Genomic DNA, 23300 nt, shown 5'->3' with positions numbered 1-23300 from the left:
TATTATGATATATATTTTTAATATTATTAAACTGTTAATTTAAATATTTATTATGTAACTCATAAGTTATTATAAAAAAATTATTTTATGTTGTGTAGTATCTTAATATAAATATTTTATTATAAACATATTTAATTAATTAATTAATTTTTAAATAAAAAATATTTTTATGCACCAATTAAATAATATTAATTAATCGTTCATTAAATTAAGTAAAATAAGTATTAACCATAGTTTTATACTAATGTTAATTTACAATTAGAAAATCTTAATTTTTTTTATTAAGTTTACAACTAATATGTAGATTTGATATATTTTAAAGTAATTATTTTAATTAAAATTATCTATTCAAATGAGTTATTAATTATAATTTATTATTATTTGATTATATTTTAGTGCAATTAGATTCCTGACAAAATAATTTAAGAAATCGTAGAAGATCGTGTACTTATTATTTGATATAACTGGTGATTTCAACTTGTCACATTTTTTTTAAAATAATAATGTCTTTTCAACTGTTCATTTTATAACATTGAATCATATATTGCTTGTTTTATTATTTATTAATGATCTTTTTAAATATTATTTCAGACAACAACTTATCACATGAGCTAAACTGTAAAGCATTATTGTTTATGATAATGTTATCCTGGTAGCATAAGATTCTCTGTTTGTTATATGATTGTTGATTAAAGTCATTTATTTGATACTATTGTTTACAGTATTTGATCAAAAAAGCTGAGTTGTAAAGCAATACTGTTTATTATATTTTTTTAGTTTACCTTTAATATGCTAAAAATATTATAATTTCAAATTTCATATGAGATATTTTCAAACTCTGCTATATAAGGGGTGCATATACATATGAAAGTAAACACTAACAGAAGTTACATGCAGCAGTTATTTATTGAAAATTCTTGAGCTATGAAGTTTTTTGTCACTACCTCCAAAATATATCGACAATGTTTAGAGTACATTCGAGACACCCCCAATAAAAACATGTTTAATAATGTAAGTAGAAGAATGCATGCTTGTATGATATGATTATGTGATTGTTTGTTGGACCGAAAGACGAATGTAAATGACAATTTTCAGATGGTGCATGCATAAATGGTTACTTTGGCATTTGTATGCCGATGTAATGAAGATAAACATCTATAAGACGAAAAATTTTCTAAATGCTTCCGATTTGAAATATCTTGAAATGAGGTTCATCGAATGTGCCAAGGTTTTTCGAACGATTAGGTTATTGGACGAAAAATGAAAACTAACATAATGACGATCACGTTTGATGATAAGAGAAGAGACTTATTAAGTGAGGATGACTAGAAAGATGTCCAATATGCATTTGAGTTTTTTTTTTCAAATATTTTCTAACTCAAATCCAACTAAAACTCGGTTGTGTATCTTACTTAATGAAAACTTAAGATTTGTACTTCCAATTATGTTAAATGTATGTAATTTTGTAGGGATTTCGACTTATCCGCATCATTTTTGCAATTCATATGAAAAAAGTAATTATAAATTTATCTTATAAAAATAAGAAAGATAGTTCAACTACATCGATTTAACATACAATATGACAAATTTGGATGGATCGAGTACCGATGATTAGTTGGAAGCGGGTTAATTGGCACATGATAGACCTTCATACTCTACAGAGTAAAAGGCACTGACTCATCATACCAATTATTTCTTCTGAAAGAAATGGAAGGGAGGAGTTGGTCTTATACATGAGATGGTACAGGTTGGGGCTTTCCTATACATACTGAATGTACCCCAACAACCTTCAGAGACGTTCTACCAGAGGTTTTCAAGCAAGAGGATGATGATAAGTAAGCTTGTTTGTCCATATGCATTCATAATTGAAATAATTTGATTTATCCTAGTTTAATGTTATGATGCACTGTTTAAAACAGGTTGATTATATCAGATGTAACAGATGTATTACACACCCATTTGTCGGTTAGCATGGGGAAAATGCAAGTTCAATGCATGTGGGCTCCAAAAATTCGGCCCCGGCCTCTTCGCCGAGCACTGATTGATTGTGCTTTTATTTGAGCGAGGGAGTTTTAACTGATAGGTTCCGGGGTAAATTTTGGAAGGCAGATGGGTTTGTAGATAAGACACTACCCAGAGATTTAGTCCTCATTTTGCGAGGACTTTATGATCTGAGTTCTGGTTTCCTATAGGCGCAAGCCCCTATAGTTAATTACCCCTCCCGATCACGAGAGAGAACTTTCGATTAAAGCTAGTCATTGATCAGATACGTAGAATATACGTGTTATCTGACATATAGTAGCAGCATGGGTTTTGGGTTTGGAGATTGGAGGATTTGATATTTAAATAGAAATTGCACCATCTTGCACTTAAAGCGGATGGTGGGGGAACGGATGATGGGCCCGATCAAGATCCCATGGTTCCGTCGTCCCGGGCCATCGTGGTCCCTGGTCTACTTAGTCAGAGGAGGTAGTCGACCCAACCTGACAGAAGGATCCTTGTCGGCAGCCATGGGTTGCTTCGTCCAAGGGGATCTTGTAGGCCTGGGTTGGATGTTTGTCTAAGGGGACAAATTTGAATCCACCTTAGCTGACAGAGGGCTTCGTGCCCTATCGATCATATCCTATTGATTCATATCTCAAGGATTTGATGCCAATAAAGAGCGTATTGGCGCTGGCCATAACCGGTATTTCGTGGTGCCATTTGGCGGCAAAACCACTCGGTTCAGAGGGCCCCGGGTCATAACCGTTTATCATGCGGTGCCATTTGGCGGCAAAACCGCCGTTTAGAGGACACGTACCACGTCCTTACTGGCAGAAGACTATTTGAGAATGGATCTTAGTGATATTTTTGACTAGGCATTTGACTCTTTGTGAGCAGAAGTAGATTTTGATTTGTCCACCCTGGCAAACTGTTGCGGAGGGTGGATGGGTTTTGTTTTAAGTGATTGATGAATTTATTTCAATTTTAAATATCTGAGATTTTTTTGGGATTTTGGATTTCTGGAGTATTTGTGTGGAGCTTTGGATTAAATGGACCCCTCTGGTTGAGATTAGCGTTCAACGTGGCCATCATCGGGGTGTTCGGGCTCATTTTCCTTTATTGATTGAACCCTGTCAACTCGACAAGCTGTTGCTCGAGGATCGGGTTTCTCGTAGGCTTTATGCCTTTGTTTGTGAATTTTCTTGATTGTAGGCCTTGAAGGCCTAATATGAATGCATTGAAACAAATACATTGGTCCCCACAACCATGTATTTGTTTGAAGGTTCGAATCCTGTCGACTTCTATTGATCCGTATAGAAGGATCAGGTTCGAACTAGAATTCATTTATCGACCAGCGCAACATCCCTAGGCGTCAAGTGTATACCAATAACACGCTCGTCGGGGCCAATGCGGGTGATTTTTATATTGATTTAGACATACCCCATTGTGTACTTATGTGTATACAAACTATAGTGCATGTGCAGGGGTTCTTTGAAATATTTGTAGTTGTGTAGATAACTATCGTTTGGATGCACACAATTTTTCATTTGAGAGCTTGTACACACCTTCTGTCCGCTAATACGAGTGTTGCGGATCCGGTGGCGATGAATTGTAGATTGTAGATGCCTTCTGTCTGCTTATATGAGTGTTGCAGATTCGGTGGCGTTGGATTTTGATGTTGACTCCCCTTTCTCAATCACCGGGGAAGGATTTCCTGGATTTTGAAGTTTGTTGTTTTGTAGAGAACTCTTTTTAAGATGATAAGTGTAATGGATTTGTCATTCTCGGTGTTTGTGGGCACCATAACTATTTTCTTCTCGGGTATAGCACTAAAAAGAGACTTTGGAACACCAGGAAGTTTGATTCTAATTTGTTCAAATATTTCCTCCCTTTTGCCAGGGGGTGTCCTTTTTCGTACGTCGGGCTATCTTCGTGCCCGAAATACTTGAAGATCTTTACCACCAATGTCGTAGGTGATATCAATACTTGTGCCCACAGTGGTTCATTGTACAATACACTGTTGTTATCCATAAGTATTCATTTGCATTTGCAGGGGACTGCTGTATCCACTACGAGCTTCTAGAAAATGTTTGCAGGAGATTCATTATTTCTGCATCATATCCACCATTTCACCAATCTCGGGTGGTTTGCTGATTGTACTTGCTTGTTGGTACAGATCTTTGATTGCTGGTCTCTAGTATTGCCATCTCAATCAACAGGCATTTGTAGGGATTGTTGTAGAAGTTCGTGCATCCAGGTCTTGTAACGGACTTTGAGTTACTATTAACCATACACATGTTCTTGTTTGAACTCCCTTGCACAGGATTCAAGCCTTGTCCTTGTTTGTGTTTGAATCCAAGTCTGAGTTCCAACGTACAAGTTCAAGTCTTTGCTCAAAGTCTTGTTCATCTCATTTGATATCCAAATCAAATGTGAAACTGAGTTCCTTGTTATTCTTAGAAGTTTGGATTCTTCATTGTTCATGTTGAGCTTGGATCCAGCTTGCGTTCAGAGTACAAGTTTGAATGGTCTTTTATTCATCCCATTTTCAAATTGAGTTCAAGTCTGAGTTCACTCGAGTTTGAGTTCTATATTCGGATCCCCTGATGTTGCACAGTTCGAGTTCCAAGAACAAGTTCAAGTGCTTGTTTAGAGTCTTCTGAAGTCTTTGTAGGTACAATTTCATGTTCAAATGATTTGAATTTAAGTTCCAATTCTTTTGTCTGGATTTAACCTTTAATTAATCATTTTGAGCTTTGTTCAATAGTCCAGGTTCATGTTCAATCAAGTTCAAAAATCCTCTGCTCTTTCTCGTTTGAGTCCGGGCTCCTTGTTCTTTTAGAGTTCAAAACAGATCCAAGTGTAACAGTACTTCACCCGAAATTTTAGCAACCTCCCGGCGTCTCCCCCGTTTAGGGGAAAAATTCGAGAGACTGGGCCATCCCACCACGCTACTTTAGCGTGTATGGTAGGTGTCGGGGGACACCGGGCCGTACATTTTTTCATCTCACCACGCTACTCGAGCGTGTATGAGGTCTTCAACAGTATCCGTAGGCGAGCACAAGTGGATCTCCCCACCACGCTACAAGAGTGTGTATAGGGCTTACCCACTTCGTCATATGCGTCGCACCGGGCTCCCTCCTACCGTGCTACGAGAGCGCGTATAGGTGGTCCTCCGGTCCGCTGCAAACGTCGAAAATGGGATTTTAGGCCATTACTCACCTCGTCGTAGACGCCGGACCGGATTTCCTCCCACCGTGCTACAAGAGCGCGTATAAGGGGTTTGTCGGTCCGCCGCAAATGACGAGAATGAGGAATCTGAGTTTTAGGAATTATACATTGCGTAGCAGTCGTCGGCGGTGTCAGTGTTGAGGTCGAGGACCGTCCCCATCACGCTACAAGAGCGTGTATAGGGCTTACCCGCCTCGTCGCACATGTCGCACCAGATTCCCTCCCACCGTGCTACAAGAGTGCGTATAGGGGGTCCACCGGCGCGTCAAGCGCATCGAGGGCGGGGTTTAAGTTAGAAATTATACCTTGAAGTCCGGCGGTGACTTGTGGATCGAGGCAAAGGTACGGAAACTGAGGCGGGAGGAGCCGGCACAAGCATTATTTTTTTTATTAATTATAATTAACATTAATTATAGCTAATTATTAATTAATTATAATCTATAATTAATTATTAATTATAATTAGTAAATTAATTATAATTATAATTAACTAATTACTAATTATAATTAACTAGATAATTATAATTTATAATTAATAACTAATTATTAATTAATTATAATTAATTAACTAATTATATCTATAATTAAATAATAATTAATAATTATGGAGGGGAGTCGCACAACTACGAAGGGAATCGAAGAAGCGACGAAGTCGAACGGCGACACAGGAGCTCTCACAATCGGCAAGCTTCGATCGTTGCTTCCGATCGGCTGGAAGGGAAAACCATCGTTGGAGCGAGGTCGAGAGAGGAATGAGGGAGAGTGAGAGAGCTCGGGGTGGAGAAAGAGGCCGAAGGCCTCGCCCCTTCAACATTTTAACGATGCGAGCGCATCGTGTGAAGGGCGGCGACGACGTGCATCGTGGGGTGCCAGAGCAGGTGAGGGATTTTATTTCCCTTTTTTTGTTTTGTTTTACACGGTACAGGTCAACAATGCAGCAGGTGCTTGATGGTGTTGGTGAGTTCTATTGCAGGCTGGAGACATCTTTATTCATTGACTATATTCCACATGATATCACTGAGGATCAAGGGAGACAAAGGACGAATTGAGGCCACGAGCAGGCTCAACCGTTAATGCGGTATATGTTAGATACTCCTTTAAGGATGGTTGACGAGAGCAGGCACGAACCAGTTGGATATGGCCCACCAAGGTAGTCAATGTATGTGGGCTCGAGAGACTTTGCTTTGTCATCACAGTTTTCTGTTGGATTCCCTACGATGATGGAGGGCAAGGCTTGTTAGAGGCATGATTGTCGACATAATATTGAAACCAGTACAACCTACAATGGGGCACTATTGCTTCTGGTTACTAAACAAAGACTCATGCATTGTAGTTAGCGCCACTATACACATTGAGTATGCAGATCCCTAGATGAATCTGTTTGGATTGTCATCATCTCCTACACAGCATGATGAGTTTCTCCACCAAACTCAACCATAAATAAGCAGCGCAGACAAGGAGGGCGAAGGGAGAGATGTTGATGAGAACTAAATGTACCGAAGGACTAGTTGACCACCTAGTAGGTACACACTAGGAGTAGAGCCATCCCCCCTCCTAAAAGAAAATAGGTTGGCATGATATCTAATGTATTTATGGTTTGTATTTTCAACAGACAAATGTGACATGATGTATGTTACATCGATGTAATCGAGCTATCACTTTTATTTTTGCAAGATAAATTTATAATTCTATTTTCATATGAATTGCAAAAAAGGATGCTGATGGGTAATTATTTTAACAAAATTAAATGCATATAACGTAATTAGGAACACAGATATTTACTTTTCATTAAGCAATATACGAAACGAAATTTGGAGTTGGATTTGAGTTGGACATTACAACAACAATATCAAGCCTTTATCCTACAATGTGGGGGTGACTTGGACAATATTTAAAGAAAAATTCAAACTCATATTGGAGATTTTTTCAGTCATCCCCATTTAAGAAGTCTCTTCTCTTACCATCAGACAATAACTTATTCATTACGTTCTTATAGCCGTCCAAAATAAACTCATTCTCATTTAAATTTTATGGATGATAATGAATAACATGATTCAAATCAAGTCGTTGCATGCTAGCATTGTCATAGTTATGACTTTCTCTTTCGCAATTTAGTTCGTGATATCATTGCTGCAAAAAATGAGGACTAACGTGATGACGATCATGTTTGAGGAACCTCATTTCAAGATATTTCTAACTGGAAGTATTTAGAAAATTTATCGTCCTATAGATGTTTATCTTCATTACTTTGTCATGGAAATGCCAAAGTGTACAGTCCTTACCTTTTGACCATTTATGCACATAATACTTGAAAATTTTATTTGCATTCGCATTTTTGTTCCAACGGACTATCACCTAACCGTTCCATACAAGGATATATTCTTATACTTGCACTATCGGACATTTCTTTATTGGGGATGCCTCAAATGCCCTAAAAACACGACCAATACATTTTAGAGGTAGTAACTAAAAACTTCACATCTTAAGAATTTTCAATAACTATTGCAAGCTACTTCTATTAATGTTCAACTTCATATTACATGCACCTCTTAGATAGCATAGCTTAAAGATATCTCACACTCACATGAAACTTGAAATTACAATATTGTTAGCATGTTAAAGGTAAATTAAAGAAAATTAGAATATACAGTACTGTTTTACAACTTAACTTTTGTAATAGGATATTGCCCGTAATAGTATCAATAAATGATTTTGATCAACAATCATATTACAAATAGAGGATCCTATACTACCTGAACAAGAGTTACAAGATTATCATAAACATTATTCATAATTTAGCTCATGTGACAAGTTGCTATCAGAAATAATATTAAAAACAGTCTTAATGAATAATAAGACAAACAATATATGAAATAATGCGACAAAGTGAACAGTTGAAAAGACATTGTTGTTTTAGAGCACATGTGACAAGTTGCTGCTACCAATTACATCAAACAAGTACATAATCTTCTACAATTTCTTAAATTATTTTGTTAGAAATTCAATGTCATTAAAATATAATCAAATAATAATGAATTATGTTTATTAACTCACTTGTATAAATACTTTTAATATAAAAAAGGTTAATTTAAATAATCAAATCTATATGGTAGTCGTAAACTTAATAAAAAAATTAAGATTTTCTAATTGTAAGTTAACATTAATATGAAATAATGGTTAATAATTATTTTCTTTAATTAAATGAATGGTTAATTAATATTATTTAATTAGCCTTATTGAACATGTTAAATCAAGCTCTTGGTTAATTTCTTTTGACCATACAAAGTTTCAAACCCTAACAGTATATTGCTATAGTTTATCTTCTCGATTTTTATTCAGGAAGACAATTTTTACATCAAGTTGATTAAGTAGTCAGCTCATATTATTAGTTAGTGAGACTATAGTCTGAGAAGTGTTAATCTTAGAAACTAAATCTTTAGTCTCTTAGTAACCAATCCTTTATGTTTTAAGTGAATCCTTTTACAACTGATTTAGTCTTGTATCTATCAATGCTCTCACCTACCATGTTTTGACATTGAAAATTCATTTGTATCCAATATGTTCTTTACCTTTAGGTAGAGTTAGAAAGTTTCTAGGTGTCATTCTTCTTAATTGAATTTTCTCATGAACTGCTTCTTTCCATTCAGGTATTTTTTAAGTATCTTGGATGATCTTAGGAATCTCCTTTCTAGAAAGATTTTTGTAATAAAGATGTGAAACTTAAGAGAGGATTTTTCATAGGTAATATAATTCGAAAGGGAAATTTGACTTTATATGTCCTATAATGCCTAAATTAGAGAAATATGCCAGCTATTTCGTTTATTAGAGAAAAATAATCGACAATTCTCTTTGGGCCAAAATACCCTCGCTCTGGGCCTTAGACAATTTTTTTTTTTTTTTAAGTTCGTTGTTGTGACCACATTTGATTTAAAAACATCTGAATAAGGTTTAAATGATTTGATTACAGTTGAGCTTGCATGCGATAAAAATTCAATCTATGTTCGAATATACCTTAAGATTAGTTCAATATTTGAACAATGTTCAAACTCATTAAACAACATAATATAGCAAAATATTATCACAATAGCTAAAAGGCAATAGATTATAATGCAAACACAACAAATGATACAATTTTAATAAAAAAACCTTATATTAAATTAAAGCAAATTTAATATTTTACAATAATATGTTGAGTACAATTATAATAGCTTTAACACTATACAAAAAATTTTATGTAACTAAATACAAGTAAAACGTCGATAATATAGCTATATCACTAAAATGTGCTAAAATTTGATCACATCTGTGGCACTATAAAATCTGTTCTTGAGGGTCATTGAGATTAAAACTATTTTATCAGGAATAGCAGGTGTATTTTGAATTTATAACAGTGAATTCATGCCACAAAGTTTTGAAATGATCTTCAAAAGCACATTCATTGACATCAACTAGTTATTCACTGAAAGCTGTGTAATGCCTCTATATATATGTGGTTAGCATCTGCATATTTATATGTTTTGTTTTTGTCTCTTTTATTCAGAATGATGTTATTAGATTTAAATGGCTCAAAAGGCTAAACAATTTTCACTATCACATGAACAACTTTATTTGTAACCCAAGCATATATCTTCATGAATAGTAAGGCAACTAAAATGAGTTAATCAGGCATATATCTTCTTTGAACCATAATCAAACACTAATATTTTTTTATTTGAGTAGTTTTTTTATCATGTTGAATAGGGTTTAAATAGAATGCTGTTAAAATCATGATCAAACCTTCTTTGACTATTTTTCGATCCTAGTTTCGATATACAAGCAAGCTTTGAATATACTTTGAAGAATGTTTGATCATATGCCAAACATGTTTCAATCAAGGTCAGAACAAATTTTGAGTGTTCTAAGTTCATAATTTAGTGTCTAAATATATAACATTGTTAACCTTCAAAGGAAATCAACGGCTAGCCAGATACAAAGATGAAAATGAAAATCATACATTAGAACTTTACATCAGAACCATCACTCGTGAAAAAGAATTGCAGCCGAAGAAGAAGGCACTAAAGATTTCTATGTTGGAGCGTCTCTTTGAATTATATCTTTTTGAATTCTAAGGATATTTTCGTTCAAGCAGAACTTTTATTCATCTTTTCCCAAGAAAGAAAAATGTGGCCATATTTCTCCAATTTTGGACATATGGTTTATATAGTAAAAAATCCCATTAGAAACTGGGTGTTTGGTGCAAGTCCTTACACTTCTTTTTGTAAGCAATAGAATGTTTAGATCGTCATCAAAATCAATGTTACCTTATGAAGTAGATTCATGACTTAGGCAAAAGCATTTTGTTTAATAGGTATGCTTAAATCTGCCTTATCAGTTGAAGTTTTTTATTCTTTGGAACCGATAATTTCTATGTAACTCGCTCATTGCGTGTGGTCTTGAGAGTTTTAGGGTGTTCAAAAGGCTGAAATTTAATGGACTGAGGTAGGTTTGAAAGAGATGTATACTTAGATGAAACATGACTATGAGTAATAAAATGGCCGCTATTATCACTAAACTCTTATTTATAGAGTTGGAGTTTCCCATTGAATGTGAGTTTTGGGAACAAAGGTTGATTTAAAAAAAAAAAATCATTCATGGAGATGTAATATTTTAAAAGGATTGGGAGAAAACATTTTTATCCTTATTTATAAGTGTAGCGTTAGAGCAGTTGCAAACCTTAAGGAATGTGGCGCAGATGATTTTTTTATGGGATTGGCTAAGAGTTTGACGAGAAGTTTTAAACTTCAGAATCCTTGATAACATGTGATTAATGATTTATTCAGCATTATGGACAACCCCCGTTTTATTGAGTATTGATATAAGAATTTTGATGGAGATATCTTTATTGAAGTAGATAGTCTCAAATAATAGAATAAAAAATATTCTTTTCCGTTATCAACATTAAAGGCTTGAATTTAAGTTTTGAATTGGGTTTATATCAAAGAGTGAAATTTTGAAAAGTAGAAATAATTTTGGATGCATCTTTCATTATAAATATCCAGGTGGTTTTAGTATGACCATTAATAAAAGATATATCTCACCTATACTAGAGATATTGTTCCCCTGAGATGATCCTCAAATATCATTATGAATGGCTACAATGATTGTTAGGGTTTATATGGATGACTATGTTAAATATTTTGATTATGGTTACAGCAATGACAATTTTCACATTGGAATTTGTTTGATTTTTATCGATGAAGAATGCATAAAAATAATTTTTAAGATACATGAAGTTGGTGTGACCTAAACAAAATTGGTACAACGTGATTGCACTTTCATTATTTAAATAAGTTAACATATTGAGCATGTTTCACTTGTTTTTCAGGTTTTCTTCAACATTCAAGTGTTTTAGCCCAACTTTTTTTTTAACAATGCTAATCATCCTTTTTCGAAGTTATCACATCTTGAGATTCACAATGAATGGGGGGGGGGGGAATTTAGCACCATAATTAATATTTTGGTAATTTTAATGATTGCATTTCCTTTATTAAAATAAGATACATATTGAACATGTTTTAGTTGTGTTGAAAATTTTTTAACATTTAAGGTAGAGTCCAGTATTTTCTTTAACATTGTTAATCGTCCTCTTTTAAAACACAGGTTGGAGTTCATAATGAGTATAGAAGAATTGAGCAATACAATGAATATTTTTGGAAATTGTACTGATTGATAATGTGTTGCAGTTAAGTTTGGGTGCCAAGGTAATTGATTTTAAAAACAAGGAGCTAGTGATGTTAATTGTCCCAATGCTAGTTACCTGAGATGGTGATTGACAATCATGGCAGTATGGTTTTCTAAACAAGGATAAATGATGTTGAATAATTAGGCATTCCTTCTCATATAGTATGAAGCCCCAAAGTCCGCAATCTAGAATTATAATTTTTCGTTTTTTGGCATTAACAATGTTCAATGGATTACATTTTTAAGAAACCTATTTGATGCTAATTCCAAGTGCTGTAGGATTTTGCTGGTGTTGGGTAAATATCTTTTGTGACATATCTATAAGTTCTTGGTTGATCATTATTGATGGCAAAGAAAGCACGATCTCTCTTTCTTGATTTCAAATCAACATATTTCCCATGAAACTTTTAGCATATTTCATTTATATTTAGTCTTGCGACAACAATCATACAAGGGCATTTGTTTTAGTAATCAGTAGAAGTATTTATGCCTTAAAAAGCAAGGGTTGATACCTCTTTGTAGTTTGAGGTTCTTTGATTTCTTATCATGATCTTCTTGCGTCTTTCTTCTCTACAGACTTTAAAAAAGACTTCTTGAATGAAAGGAAGAACTGTCATCTCAAATATCTTGTCTATGTTCATTAAGATTTTTATTTAGTCACAGAAACTTAGATATCTTCTCTCTCAAAAAAATTTTTGGGTACTTGGATGCATCCTCCTGGTTAGTTGTTCAAAGACATAAATCTATTGCCGACATCAAGTAAGGTTATTGTATTATTGGGTGACGAAATGATCTTGTCAAATATCATAGAGAGTACTTTTAATTTCAAGTAATTTTCCAGTATTTTCATTGTCAAATTAAGTTTCCTTTGTGACATACTAGGTATTTTTGTTGTTTCATAGGACATGAAATTTGGTTAGAAAATACTAAGTATTTTTGTTGTTTCGTAGGACATGAAATTTTGTTAGATATAAATGAGAATTTGACTCTTAATAGTACACAATGGAAAAAAAGAATTCATGTAACCAACGCTGCATAATGGGATAAAAACTTGATGTTGTTCTCCATATCTATAATATTGACAAGTCATTACATAACCATATTATTTTTAACTGTTCAAATTTTAATTTTTGGTATTCTTTTATGAGGAATGGCATCATCAGTCAAATAATAATTTTTTCCTCTTTTGATGATGAACATCTTAATCGATTCGGACTATTGTTTACCATTCAATTTATGCCTAATAGGCCTAATAGCCAATGGATCGGAGAAGTTCTCTTGATTGCTGTTGTTTCCATGGGCTACTGGTTCATGGCTAGAGGTTGAATCGGAGTAGCTTCTATCAGGGCCATTCAATGTTTAACCATCATCACGGTTAAGCCATAGGAAGAAAAAATTGAGTGGATTTAGAAATCTGAGAGGTATTAAAAGTTGGAGAAGAATCGCTTTGATAATACGTTGAAAAAGAGAATGGAAATACTTCTTTTTCTTGTTCAAATGAGATGTAAAAGGTATATATTTTATAGGAGGCACAGACAACCCGATTAATGGCCATAGAATAGTAAGCAATGAAAACAAAACAAATTCCTAATCGTTCCCATGAAAAAAAAATCGAAGATAAAAGCAATAAACCTAGCATTTTCTTATATGCATAATTCCAGTGAATTAAATATATGAAATCATTTCCCTTTGCATTAAAATGAGTGACCATCAACATATAAGAAATTATGATATCTTTGATTTGAATATACAACTGGATTATCCTGAGTGGAATTTGTGGTACTGCTGGACTGGTTTAGCATTTGATAACTGCTTGAGGGATTTCTAGATTAAATTGATTGTTTTAGCAGCTATAGAGTTTTGCAGAATTGCTGAAGTTCTGGCCGCTCGCTTGAAGACATGGTTCCTGGATTGTTGGAGTGCTGACTGAAGCTTTAAAGGCTTTCGGAAATGCTTTCTGGATTTCCACACAATCGCTACATTTGCTTTGCAATAAATTATAATTAATACCACCGAAATAAATGTCTATTAAGAAAAACTAGTAACTCCCAATCAACTCTCATATCTGTTAGAAATATTGATGTTGAAAATGAACGGCTTGATGTTCTCCATCTAAGGGTCACTAATGGTCTTTGTGTCTGTTAATATGCTGTATAATTATTAATGCATGAATATTGAACTATTCTCAGGCGATGGATTATACATTATACTCCATAGAAATGTGGAATTATATCTCTATGTTGCTTTAGCTGGATAATGAGATATCTTATTAGGTTATACTGTTGAAGTTCTTGTGTACCGAGCAGGAGTGCAAACGAGTCAAGTCGAGTTCGAGTCAGGGGGTGTTCGAATCGAGCTCAACTGTCAAATACCGATCTCTAGCTTGAACTCGAGTCGAGCTCGACTCGTTCCACGTAAATGAGTTTGAGCCGCTCGTCGAGTTGCATGTCGAGCCTCCCGCGCGGTCCGTTTCGGCTTCATGCGTGCAATTTTTTAGAAGTTGAAATTGGAGAGAGAGAGAGAGAGAGAGAGAGGCGATTTTTTAAAAATTAAAACTGCACAGAGATAGAGAGTGAAAGGGAGAGAGAAAGAGAGGGAGAGAGCAGCTTTTTTGGGTTTTGTCAGAGAGAGAGCTATTAGCATTTATTGCTGTTAGCGAGAGAGAGGGGCAAACGAATGAGATTCATTCTGAATTTTTCAAATATATGCTAGAGGGAATTTAAGTGTGATTTATACAGCATTTAACTATTTTTTTTTAATATTCGGATTTAATAATTTTGAGCCAGCTCGCGAGCTCTTGAGCCGAACCTAATGAAGCTCGAACTCGAGCTCGTTTAGCAAATGAGCTCGAGCTCGATAAGCTCGGCTCGCAAGCCCATAAACGAGTCGAGCTCGAGCCGGCTCCCCCGCCCGCCCCGCGCGCGAGCCAGCTCGGCTCACTTACACCCCTAGTACCGAGTAGGCTAGTTTTTGCTGGAATAAATTGCCTTTCCTAATTTATAGGTTAAGGGAAATTTCAGATTTTGGATTATATGATAGCATACTCATTACTCAATGGAACTCATGAAGGAAATCTAATTAATTCTTATGTGGTATCATTTCAATCAAAATTGTTTCTTCTGGTGAGCCCTCTTTATTTCTTTGAAATCAATGATTGAGGGTGAATTTTCTCTACCACCACCCTCAATTTTTTTTCTTAAAAAAAAAAAAAAAATCCTGCGCTTTATGAAGTATTTACCTGTTACCAAATTATTTTAGTTAATTTCTTGAGGTTCATCTTCATTGTTTGGCTGGAGGTTTCTATACTATTAGTATTAATATTATTTGGGACTAAATTTTACCTGATAAATTGGTTTAGAATTTGCAGACCAACTGGCAGCTTACAATTTCTGCTATTTTTCTTGTTTAAGTCCTTAAAGATTTTGAATTATTGAAATTAGTAGAGTAGATATATTAGATTGGCTTATGTTAAGAAAGGTAGGGGTAGACCTAAAAAGCCTTGACTAGCAAGTGCTAGAAGTGACTATTTTTATTAGATGTAAATGAAAATCTGATTCTTAACAGGACACCATGGAGAAAAAATTCAGAATTCAATAAGATGATAATGAAATGGTTTATATGCTAAGATATAAATCCAAGCACAAAGGAATGCAGTATTTTATCCTAAAAAAATTCAATTAAATCAAATTCATTAATGAACTTATATCTTTGCCATTGCTTCAAAATACTTGAACGTATGCATCTTCTAGAGTTTAAGTTTATCTTTCTGTATTTATTGCAGTTCGTGAAGTACATCTCTAGCATGCTTGTTTGTTAAATTAAAACTAAATGGAAATTGTTTTTCATCTGAAGCAACATATTATCAGATTGAGATTTGATTTTATTTTGACTGTTGTAGGTTGAGGGTGGTGGCAATACAGGGAATGCCTTAACTTGTGCAGCTCGTTTGGGTTTGAAACCCAGGTTGATTTCTAAGGTTTAGCCATTACCTTGGATATCTATTTTATGATCTTTCAAATTCATGACTTATGCTTAAAGAAATATGTTTGCCCCGTGCACTTGGCCATGCAAATCGTTAAGCTTCGTTACATACGTAGAATGACTAAGCATAAGTTAAAACCAACCTATTAAAATTCTTAGTTGGCACTATTTTTCTAGCTTAGTTTATGGAAAAACTTTACAATTTTTTATTAAAGTTAATTAAAACATAATAATTGAGATAATAAAAGTAAAACACGATGAAAGCTTATGCCACTCCCTCCCTGAACTACTGGAGGGTGCAAAAGGAAGGTCACCACACCATTCATTCTCCAATCCACCCATAAAATGCAATCCAAGGTCTTGATACACTGTCAAGGGCACACAAAAAGTTGTCTTCCTTTCATAAGCTTAACACTACACCTCTACAAATCAACATGGATCTGCCTTATACCCCGTTCATATTTACATGTCAAGAACTCAATAATGTAGTCATCAGGGTTAATCTTATCTCATTTTTTATGATTTTAAAAGCTAATGCTAGAATTTCTGGATCAATTTGAAGTTGAAGATAACGAATTCAATTATCCGGATACAGTTGCTGGAGCTGTGAATTCGGGAATTTAAGCAAAACAAAGTATATAATAAGCTATAATCTAGATGGATAAGCCATAAGCTGGTCTCTGGGCCTTTTCATTTTAGTCTATGAAGCAGTATTACTAATAAGAAGCTTTGAAGTTGAGTTTTGTAAGTTATAAGTTTCTTCATGTGATGTTTGAGGAATGGAACTGCTCTATTTTGCCTAGCCAGGTTCAAAGAGTTCTTCCTGCAAAGTTTAGTCATTCCTTTTTAGCATTACAGATCTGGCGTTGTGAATGATGGTTATATGATTTTCAAAATGATTTCATTCTGCGTCAAAATATCTATTTCCCAAAGTTATAAATATCAAATTTACTAAGCCTTGTTGTTTGTGTGATTTACGTGTTAGATAGCTAATGATGCTCAAGGGAAAAATATTCTGACAGAACTCAAAGGTGATGGTGTGGATACTTCTTTCATTGTGGTAAGTTTCAGGATTTTACTTTCCCACATTTCTTTGTTATCTAGACTGAAATTGAAAAACTGTAATACTCCTAAAATCATTCTTGCTGCTACTTTGACAGTATATATTTTACCCTAGTTGCAAATGATTTTTGCTATGCTTGGAAGCTATTGGCAGAAGTTCTGATTTTATTATTTTGTGTAGCTCATTATGAATTTCCTTTAGTTCTCTATATTTTTGGTTATCTCAATTAATTTTGCTCCCGAACAATACTCGAAGGACAAGGCTGGTCTATTTTTTGTTCCACTACTAACACCCTATGGCTTCTTCCAATAAATTTGATAGTTTTTTATTGCGTAATTGCCAAAATCTGGCATAGCTTGCTTGGAATTGACCTTGAGAAACAGCACCAGACTTGTGTTCTAGACTTTTCCTACATGGGCCGGCAGCTTCCTCCCTCTCCTCCGTTGCTGCCTAACAGATCCATGCTTTCCTTACTGCCATGTTAATAATCTATGAGAGCTATCCAGCGGTACAAAGAAACCCTTTGTGCTGTCCACATATTGTAATTATTCTTTTGTTAATTTTATTTCAGTTAGTTTCTCTCATATTTTATTTATTTTCTATTAGGAGTTTTTGTAGGATTATATAAACTCTGAACACAAATTGGAATAAAACATACTTAACCATTCTTCAATTCTAGTTATGGTATCATAACTCTACCTTCTCATCTTTTGTTTCTTCTAAATTTTTGAAATAAAAACTTTTTTCAGATTCTATTCCTTTTTTGCCCTAACGAACGCATTGTTGTCATGCCTTCCCTCTCCACGAACAAAATAGTAAAACATGCATATAGAACACTTGGGAGAAGAAAACATCAAAGAATCCCCTATTGAGTTTCACAAAGAAGAAATAGAAAGGCTATAAAAATGTCTAAAATTATTGAATTTTTTTTTTTTTATGGTAAGTGCTTATACTTAAACAGTCTAAGTATTATCTTCTTTTCTCGTACCTTTGAGGTATCAAAGCTGCCCATTCTAGCTCATGAATCATTGATTCATGAGCTACATATTACATGACTAATTCCTTTCATAAATTTATTTCATAAACCCCTTGTTCGAGCAATGTGAAAATAACAATTGTTCATGTATCCTTGACAACTATGGCCAGTCAAGGAGATGCTCTTATAAATAAATCACTCATACTTTAAAATGTACTCCATGTATTTAAATTATTTATCATCTTATTATTCATTCAAAATCTAACTAAAGTATCTAAATTTAGTATTGTAGCTTATCTTTCATATATATATCTTTTAAGAGCATAGCATGATGCGGATGATTGGACTTGCCAAATAAAATGATGGGTTTTATGACCTTGAGGAATTCTTTTTTTTTTTGTTCATGGCTTACTAGGAATGACCTTTCTTTATTAGATTTAAACGAGAATTTGACTTTTAATAGGACACAATGGAGAAAAAGGATTCATGTAGCCGACCCCACGTAGTGGGATAAAGGCTTGATATTGTTGTTGTTGTTGTTGGAGGTAAAATGAGGGACCTAGCCCAATTTTCATTCTACAAAAGATAGTTACAAAAAGGGACCATAATCAACTCGGCCATTACATATCACGAGGAGTAGATATTGAAGCACCATATAAGACGGTGCTAAAAAAAAAAAACAGAAGCTACAATCTGAAGAAAAACGTGAAGCAAAATCTAAGATTGGAGAAATAAAGCAAAAATCCTGGACTCAGAAAGTCAAAAATCACCTTGATCATGGTAATAAAATAGTAAATAAAGCTCTGTCGCAGCAAGGTGTACACCCGGTTGCCAGGCACCGGAAGGATGACCATCCGGAGGGTACAGAGATTAACATACAAGGAATTTGATCAATGGCTTCCATTACCTTTGAGCCCTCCAACCATAGCTATCCCAGTGAAAACCGAGTATTTGTGGGCCTATTTTTTGTGTCAAACATATCTAGCCCACGAAACTTTAGGTTAATTGGAGAATTGAGAAAACTTGGTTTGCTATCATTATGCAGCCCCACAGAAACCAACCCATTAGAAGCAATGGGTATAGCAAAAATAATGTCACGTACAGAAGAGGGCCAATTAGGAGGTAGTTTCCATGAACACCCAGATCTTACCTCATTAATGCTCAACCCCATCTGCTGTTTGGGAGAGGCAGAGAGCTACCAGAGCTCACAAAAATAGATTTTACATTAATCCAAGGATCCTAGATAAGAGAAAGGTTACTATCTGCTTTGATATGAAAGATAAACAGTTTCTTACTTTTAAATACAACTTCTCTAAGATTTTTCGAGCTTTTGGTAGCAGCTTGCATTGGAGGTTTCCAAAACGAGATGTGTTTATGTTTCCACTAGCAGGCAAGAAGATTATCTGAATTGAAAAACCGCCAAATAAGAGTGCAGTTGAAAGCATGAATTATCTATCATTGAGAGCAAGGGTAGCCCACCAAATTCCCTTAGTTTGCAAGTGTTTTTTCCAAGAAATAGGAGTGAGTTTCTTCTTTGAGATATCACCATGAAAAAGAAAACTAGGAGAAAGTTTACTAATTGTTTTCAGACAACTCTTAGGAATAACGTATCCCTTAATCTAATAGGCAATTGAGTTTCCAATTGTGAATCTAAGAAATTGAAGTCTACGTGCAAAAGAGAAGGCCTTAGCCTTCCAACCCGTCTATAAGAAGGGAGGTCGTTGTTTAAAAGAGGCTGAAAATCTGAAACATGGCCTCTCCTAATTTCTATAGGAACTCATAGCTATTGAAACACAATAGTTTCAAGTTTGAGCTTTAAGGTAGCCGCCAAGTGATGTTGGTTAATAACTTTTTTTGAGAAGGAAATAGAGCTCTTAGAGTGATTAATCTTAAGCCCAAAGGCAGAAGTAAACCGATTCAAAATTACTTTAAGAAATTGCAAGTTGAAAGGCTTAGCTTTTCCAAATATGAGCAGGTCATCTGCGTAGAGGAGGTGGGAAATCTGAGGGGTTCCGATGGGAATTCCAACATAGGACTTATCCACAACAACAACCTCTAGGAGGTTAGAGAACCCATCCATGGCAATATAAAATAAATAAGGAGGTAATGGGTAACCTTGCCTTAAATCAGCCGAAGAGTTAAAAATCCTTCCAAAGAGCCATTAATACATAAATAAAAATGTACTTTCTCAATGCATGCCTTGATCCAGCTAATCAAAATACTTGGGAAACATTTTTGATGAAGATGATGAAGTACGTATTCTCTAGAAACTAAGTCGAAGGCCTAGAAGATGTCAATTTTAGCTCCAAACATACTAGGTTCGTGTTACCTTTAAGGAAATCACATCCCTCACAAGGATAATATTATCAGTAGATATTCTATTAGAAATTAAACTAATTTGACCAAGATGGATAATGTATGTCATGATAGGCTTAATTCTAGCTTCAAGCAGTTTATCAATGATTATGTAAAAAAAACATTGCAAAGAGAGATGAGCTTATAATCACAGGTGCAATTTGAATGACGAGACTTAAGAATCAATGCAATACCAATTTTTTTTAACTTTCTTATGAAGATACCATTTTAAAAAGAAGTGTTTTACTTCTTTGCAAATATGCCCGCCAATAACATCCCAATTATCAACATAGAAGCCAAAAGTGTAACCATTAGGTCAAGGAGCTAAGTTCTTATTGGAACTAAAAAGAACATTACAAATCTCAAAATCAGGAAAAGGGGCTAAAAGCAGGGGGGTCATATGGTGGGGAAATAATATTCCTAGGAGGAAGAGCATGATACGTCTTGGAAATAAAAATAACGAAAGAAACAAGTAGAAACTGCATGAATTCGAAGATAGGGGCTGATTTTTTTTAGAAATGTACAATGATCTACTATTCGAGAGGTCGAGAGGTAAATCAGCTCTCCCACAAACCCTAGATGCCATTAGGAACAACTCCTAAGAAAACTACAACAAAAATAAATCACATAATAAAAATAAAACAACCTATTTACCCTTAAATAAACCATCATATTTCCCTCCCAAATTTGAATTCAAATCAGCCCTCTTACCCTTAATAAAACCTTTCAAATTAGCCCTCTTTTCCTAAATAAAATCTTCATAATTCTCTCCCAAATCTAAATTCAAATTAGCTCTCTTTCCCTAAATAAAATCTTCTTAATTCCCTACAAAATTTTCAATTCAAATCAGTTCTCTTTCCTTAAATAAACCTTTCCAAATTTCCTCCTCAATTTAAATTCAAATAATCCATCTTTCCCTAAATAAATTTCATAATTATTTTCTCCCCGATTTCTCCTCCTTATATAGTGAATATTAACCCTCTTAGGCCCCACAAGGTGAGCCCCCCTTGGCGTATCAATACTTCCCCCACCAAAGAAAAGCACATTGTCCTGAAAGTAGATGGATGTGAACGATCTCCTGGTCATCTCATATGACTCCTATGTGGCTTTTTACTCCGACAAATCCTTCCACCTAATAAGTGTCTCTTGAACAATAAATCCAAGATGCTGAGAACGAATTGACAGCTTTTTGTTAAAGGGAACAATATATACGATGCACTTGCCCATAACATAATCGCTTGGGACATCATCTCGATGGAAGATGTAAAAGAGCTCTATAGTATCTCTAGCCTGCCAGTGTCTCCTTTTTTTCTCAACTTCTTTAGTCACAACCTCTTTTAACTCGCTGATAGCAATCCTTTCGGAATTGTCCGGGCCAGAACAATCTAGACGAAGCAGTCAACTGTATAGAAGAACCTGTGATCCTCTTCACATAGACCACTATGATCATTTACCTTCAACTATTTGTTTGTCAAATCTTACACCAAATTTGGATGATCCATTTTCTTCAAATGTCATAATTACTTTACCATGAAAGCTATAATGTGGACCTTTATGAGCTGGAAAAGGTTGTCCAGAAGAACGCATCGTACCTACATATTTTACTCTATCATTTTTTTTGAATGTGCAATTCTTTGAAAAAGTTGTTGAGGACTCCTGCTTTGGCAAGGAATGTCAATTTAAACTAGATGCTCTCATAATATCAACATTCACACTGGAAGCAGGCCTCCTAATATGAAAAGTGTCAGCTGATGTAGATTTCTACTTAGTAAATTCACCTGACTTCTCTTTGTCAAAAAGTTCCTAGTTCTTTCTGTATGCAGTGGCAATGCAAATATTCTTCAAATAACTTCCAGAATAACCTTCTGTTGCATTAACTAACTCGTCAAGTCTAACATTAGGGTCAAGGTTTTCTTGGGATAAAAATATCTTCAAGATTTTTATGCGGTTTTCAGCATCCAAAAGGTTACATATATCCTTCATTCCTTCTTGGAAGACAGTGTATCATAGCATCGTCCAAATCAAATGATCTATTTGTTGAACCTAGGATAAGAATCCTTTGGCTATTCCTTAAACCATCCAAATTGCGATAAATTCATTTTGCATTCTTCTTGTTGCTTCATGTTCAAAGGCACCACCACGTGCACCAAGTAAGCTATCAATCTCATTTACTAAAATAATGACAGGCTTTAGCTGAGATGCAAAAGAAATATGCGCCATGGTGAGCTTCTCAGTCTTGCCAAACCACTTTGATGTAAAAGCAAATTCGGTTACATTGATAAAATTTGCTCCAACTTCAGGTGCAAGGGCTTTTGCAAGAAGAGTTTTACTCATTCCCGGTGGGCCAAAGTGCACAATTCCTTATGAAAAAAGCGCAGGCCTTCTTGTAGGAAGCATGACAAGTTCATTTAAAGTTCTCTTCACATCTTCTAGAGCACCAATATCATCAAACTTAACCACTATTTCATCTTAGGGCACAATTGCTTAAACAAAATTGCTTTCATACTCATCTTTTGCAAGATTCTTTATGCTCTCTGAGGCCTTCGTTAAAATTGATTCCTGCTGCCGTAATATTGAAATAGCAATCTCCAAGCTTTCATAGGGTTATCAACAATCTACCATTACTAACAAAAAGAACACTGAAGGAGCACAATTAGTGATTTCTAGCCCACCCTACAATTTTATCTGCTTTTTTCTTTTTCAAAAAATGCTCCAAACATGACAGATCGCGCTCTTAAATAATCTTATGCAACTCAATAATATTATTCCTTGAGATGATTTTTTTATCCTCTTCAATTTGTTTGTTGAAAGTTTTGAGTTGCTTCTCTTCCTTATCCTAAATCATTCGCATCTTCAACTTTCTCATCTTAGGACCATTATCGTCGCAATATTTCTTCCTCCTCCAGTATAGCGGTTGTCATGATCCTTCCATTTTTCCCCAATGTATTGAGGGTGAGAATCCCACTTTTCTTCCACCCTCTTTGCATGATCC

At 34.7% G+C, this 23300-nt stretch overlaps 1 protein-coding gene and 1 long non-coding RNA gene across 3 annotated transcripts in view; both read left to right on the top strand.

Annotated features, from left to right (window-relative positions):
• The window catches only part of LOC110097351 (ketohexokinase), a 48762-nt gene that overhangs the window by 4715 nt on the left and 20747 nt on the right, over positions 1-23300 (top strand). For both annotated transcript variants that reach the window (XM_020823673.2, XM_020823675.2), the window contains exons 4-5: positions 15832-15909; positions 16900-16974. In XM_020823673.2, coding sequence (XP_020679332.1) covers positions 15832-15909; positions 16900-16974 — 153 coding nt within the window. The remainder of the gene's footprint in view (positions 1-15831; positions 15910-16899; positions 16975-23300) is intronic.
• LOC114580920 lies at positions 1707-1976 on the top strand. Its single transcript, XR_003702595.1, has 2 exons — positions 1707-1835; positions 1943-1976. It is a non-coding gene; the product is annotated as an uncharacterized LOC114580920 (long non-coding RNA).

Source organism: Dendrobium catenatum, unplaced genomic scaffold (genome assembly GCF_001605985.2).
Source record: "Dendrobium catenatum unplaced genomic scaffold, ASM160598v2 fragScaff_scaffold_1398, whole genome shotgun sequence".
NCBI lineage: Eukaryota > Viridiplantae > Streptophyta > Magnoliopsida > Asparagales > Orchidaceae > Dendrobium > Dendrobium catenatum.
Note: the sequence above shows the minus strand (reverse complement) of the source record. Positions and strands in the feature narration are given on the sequence as shown.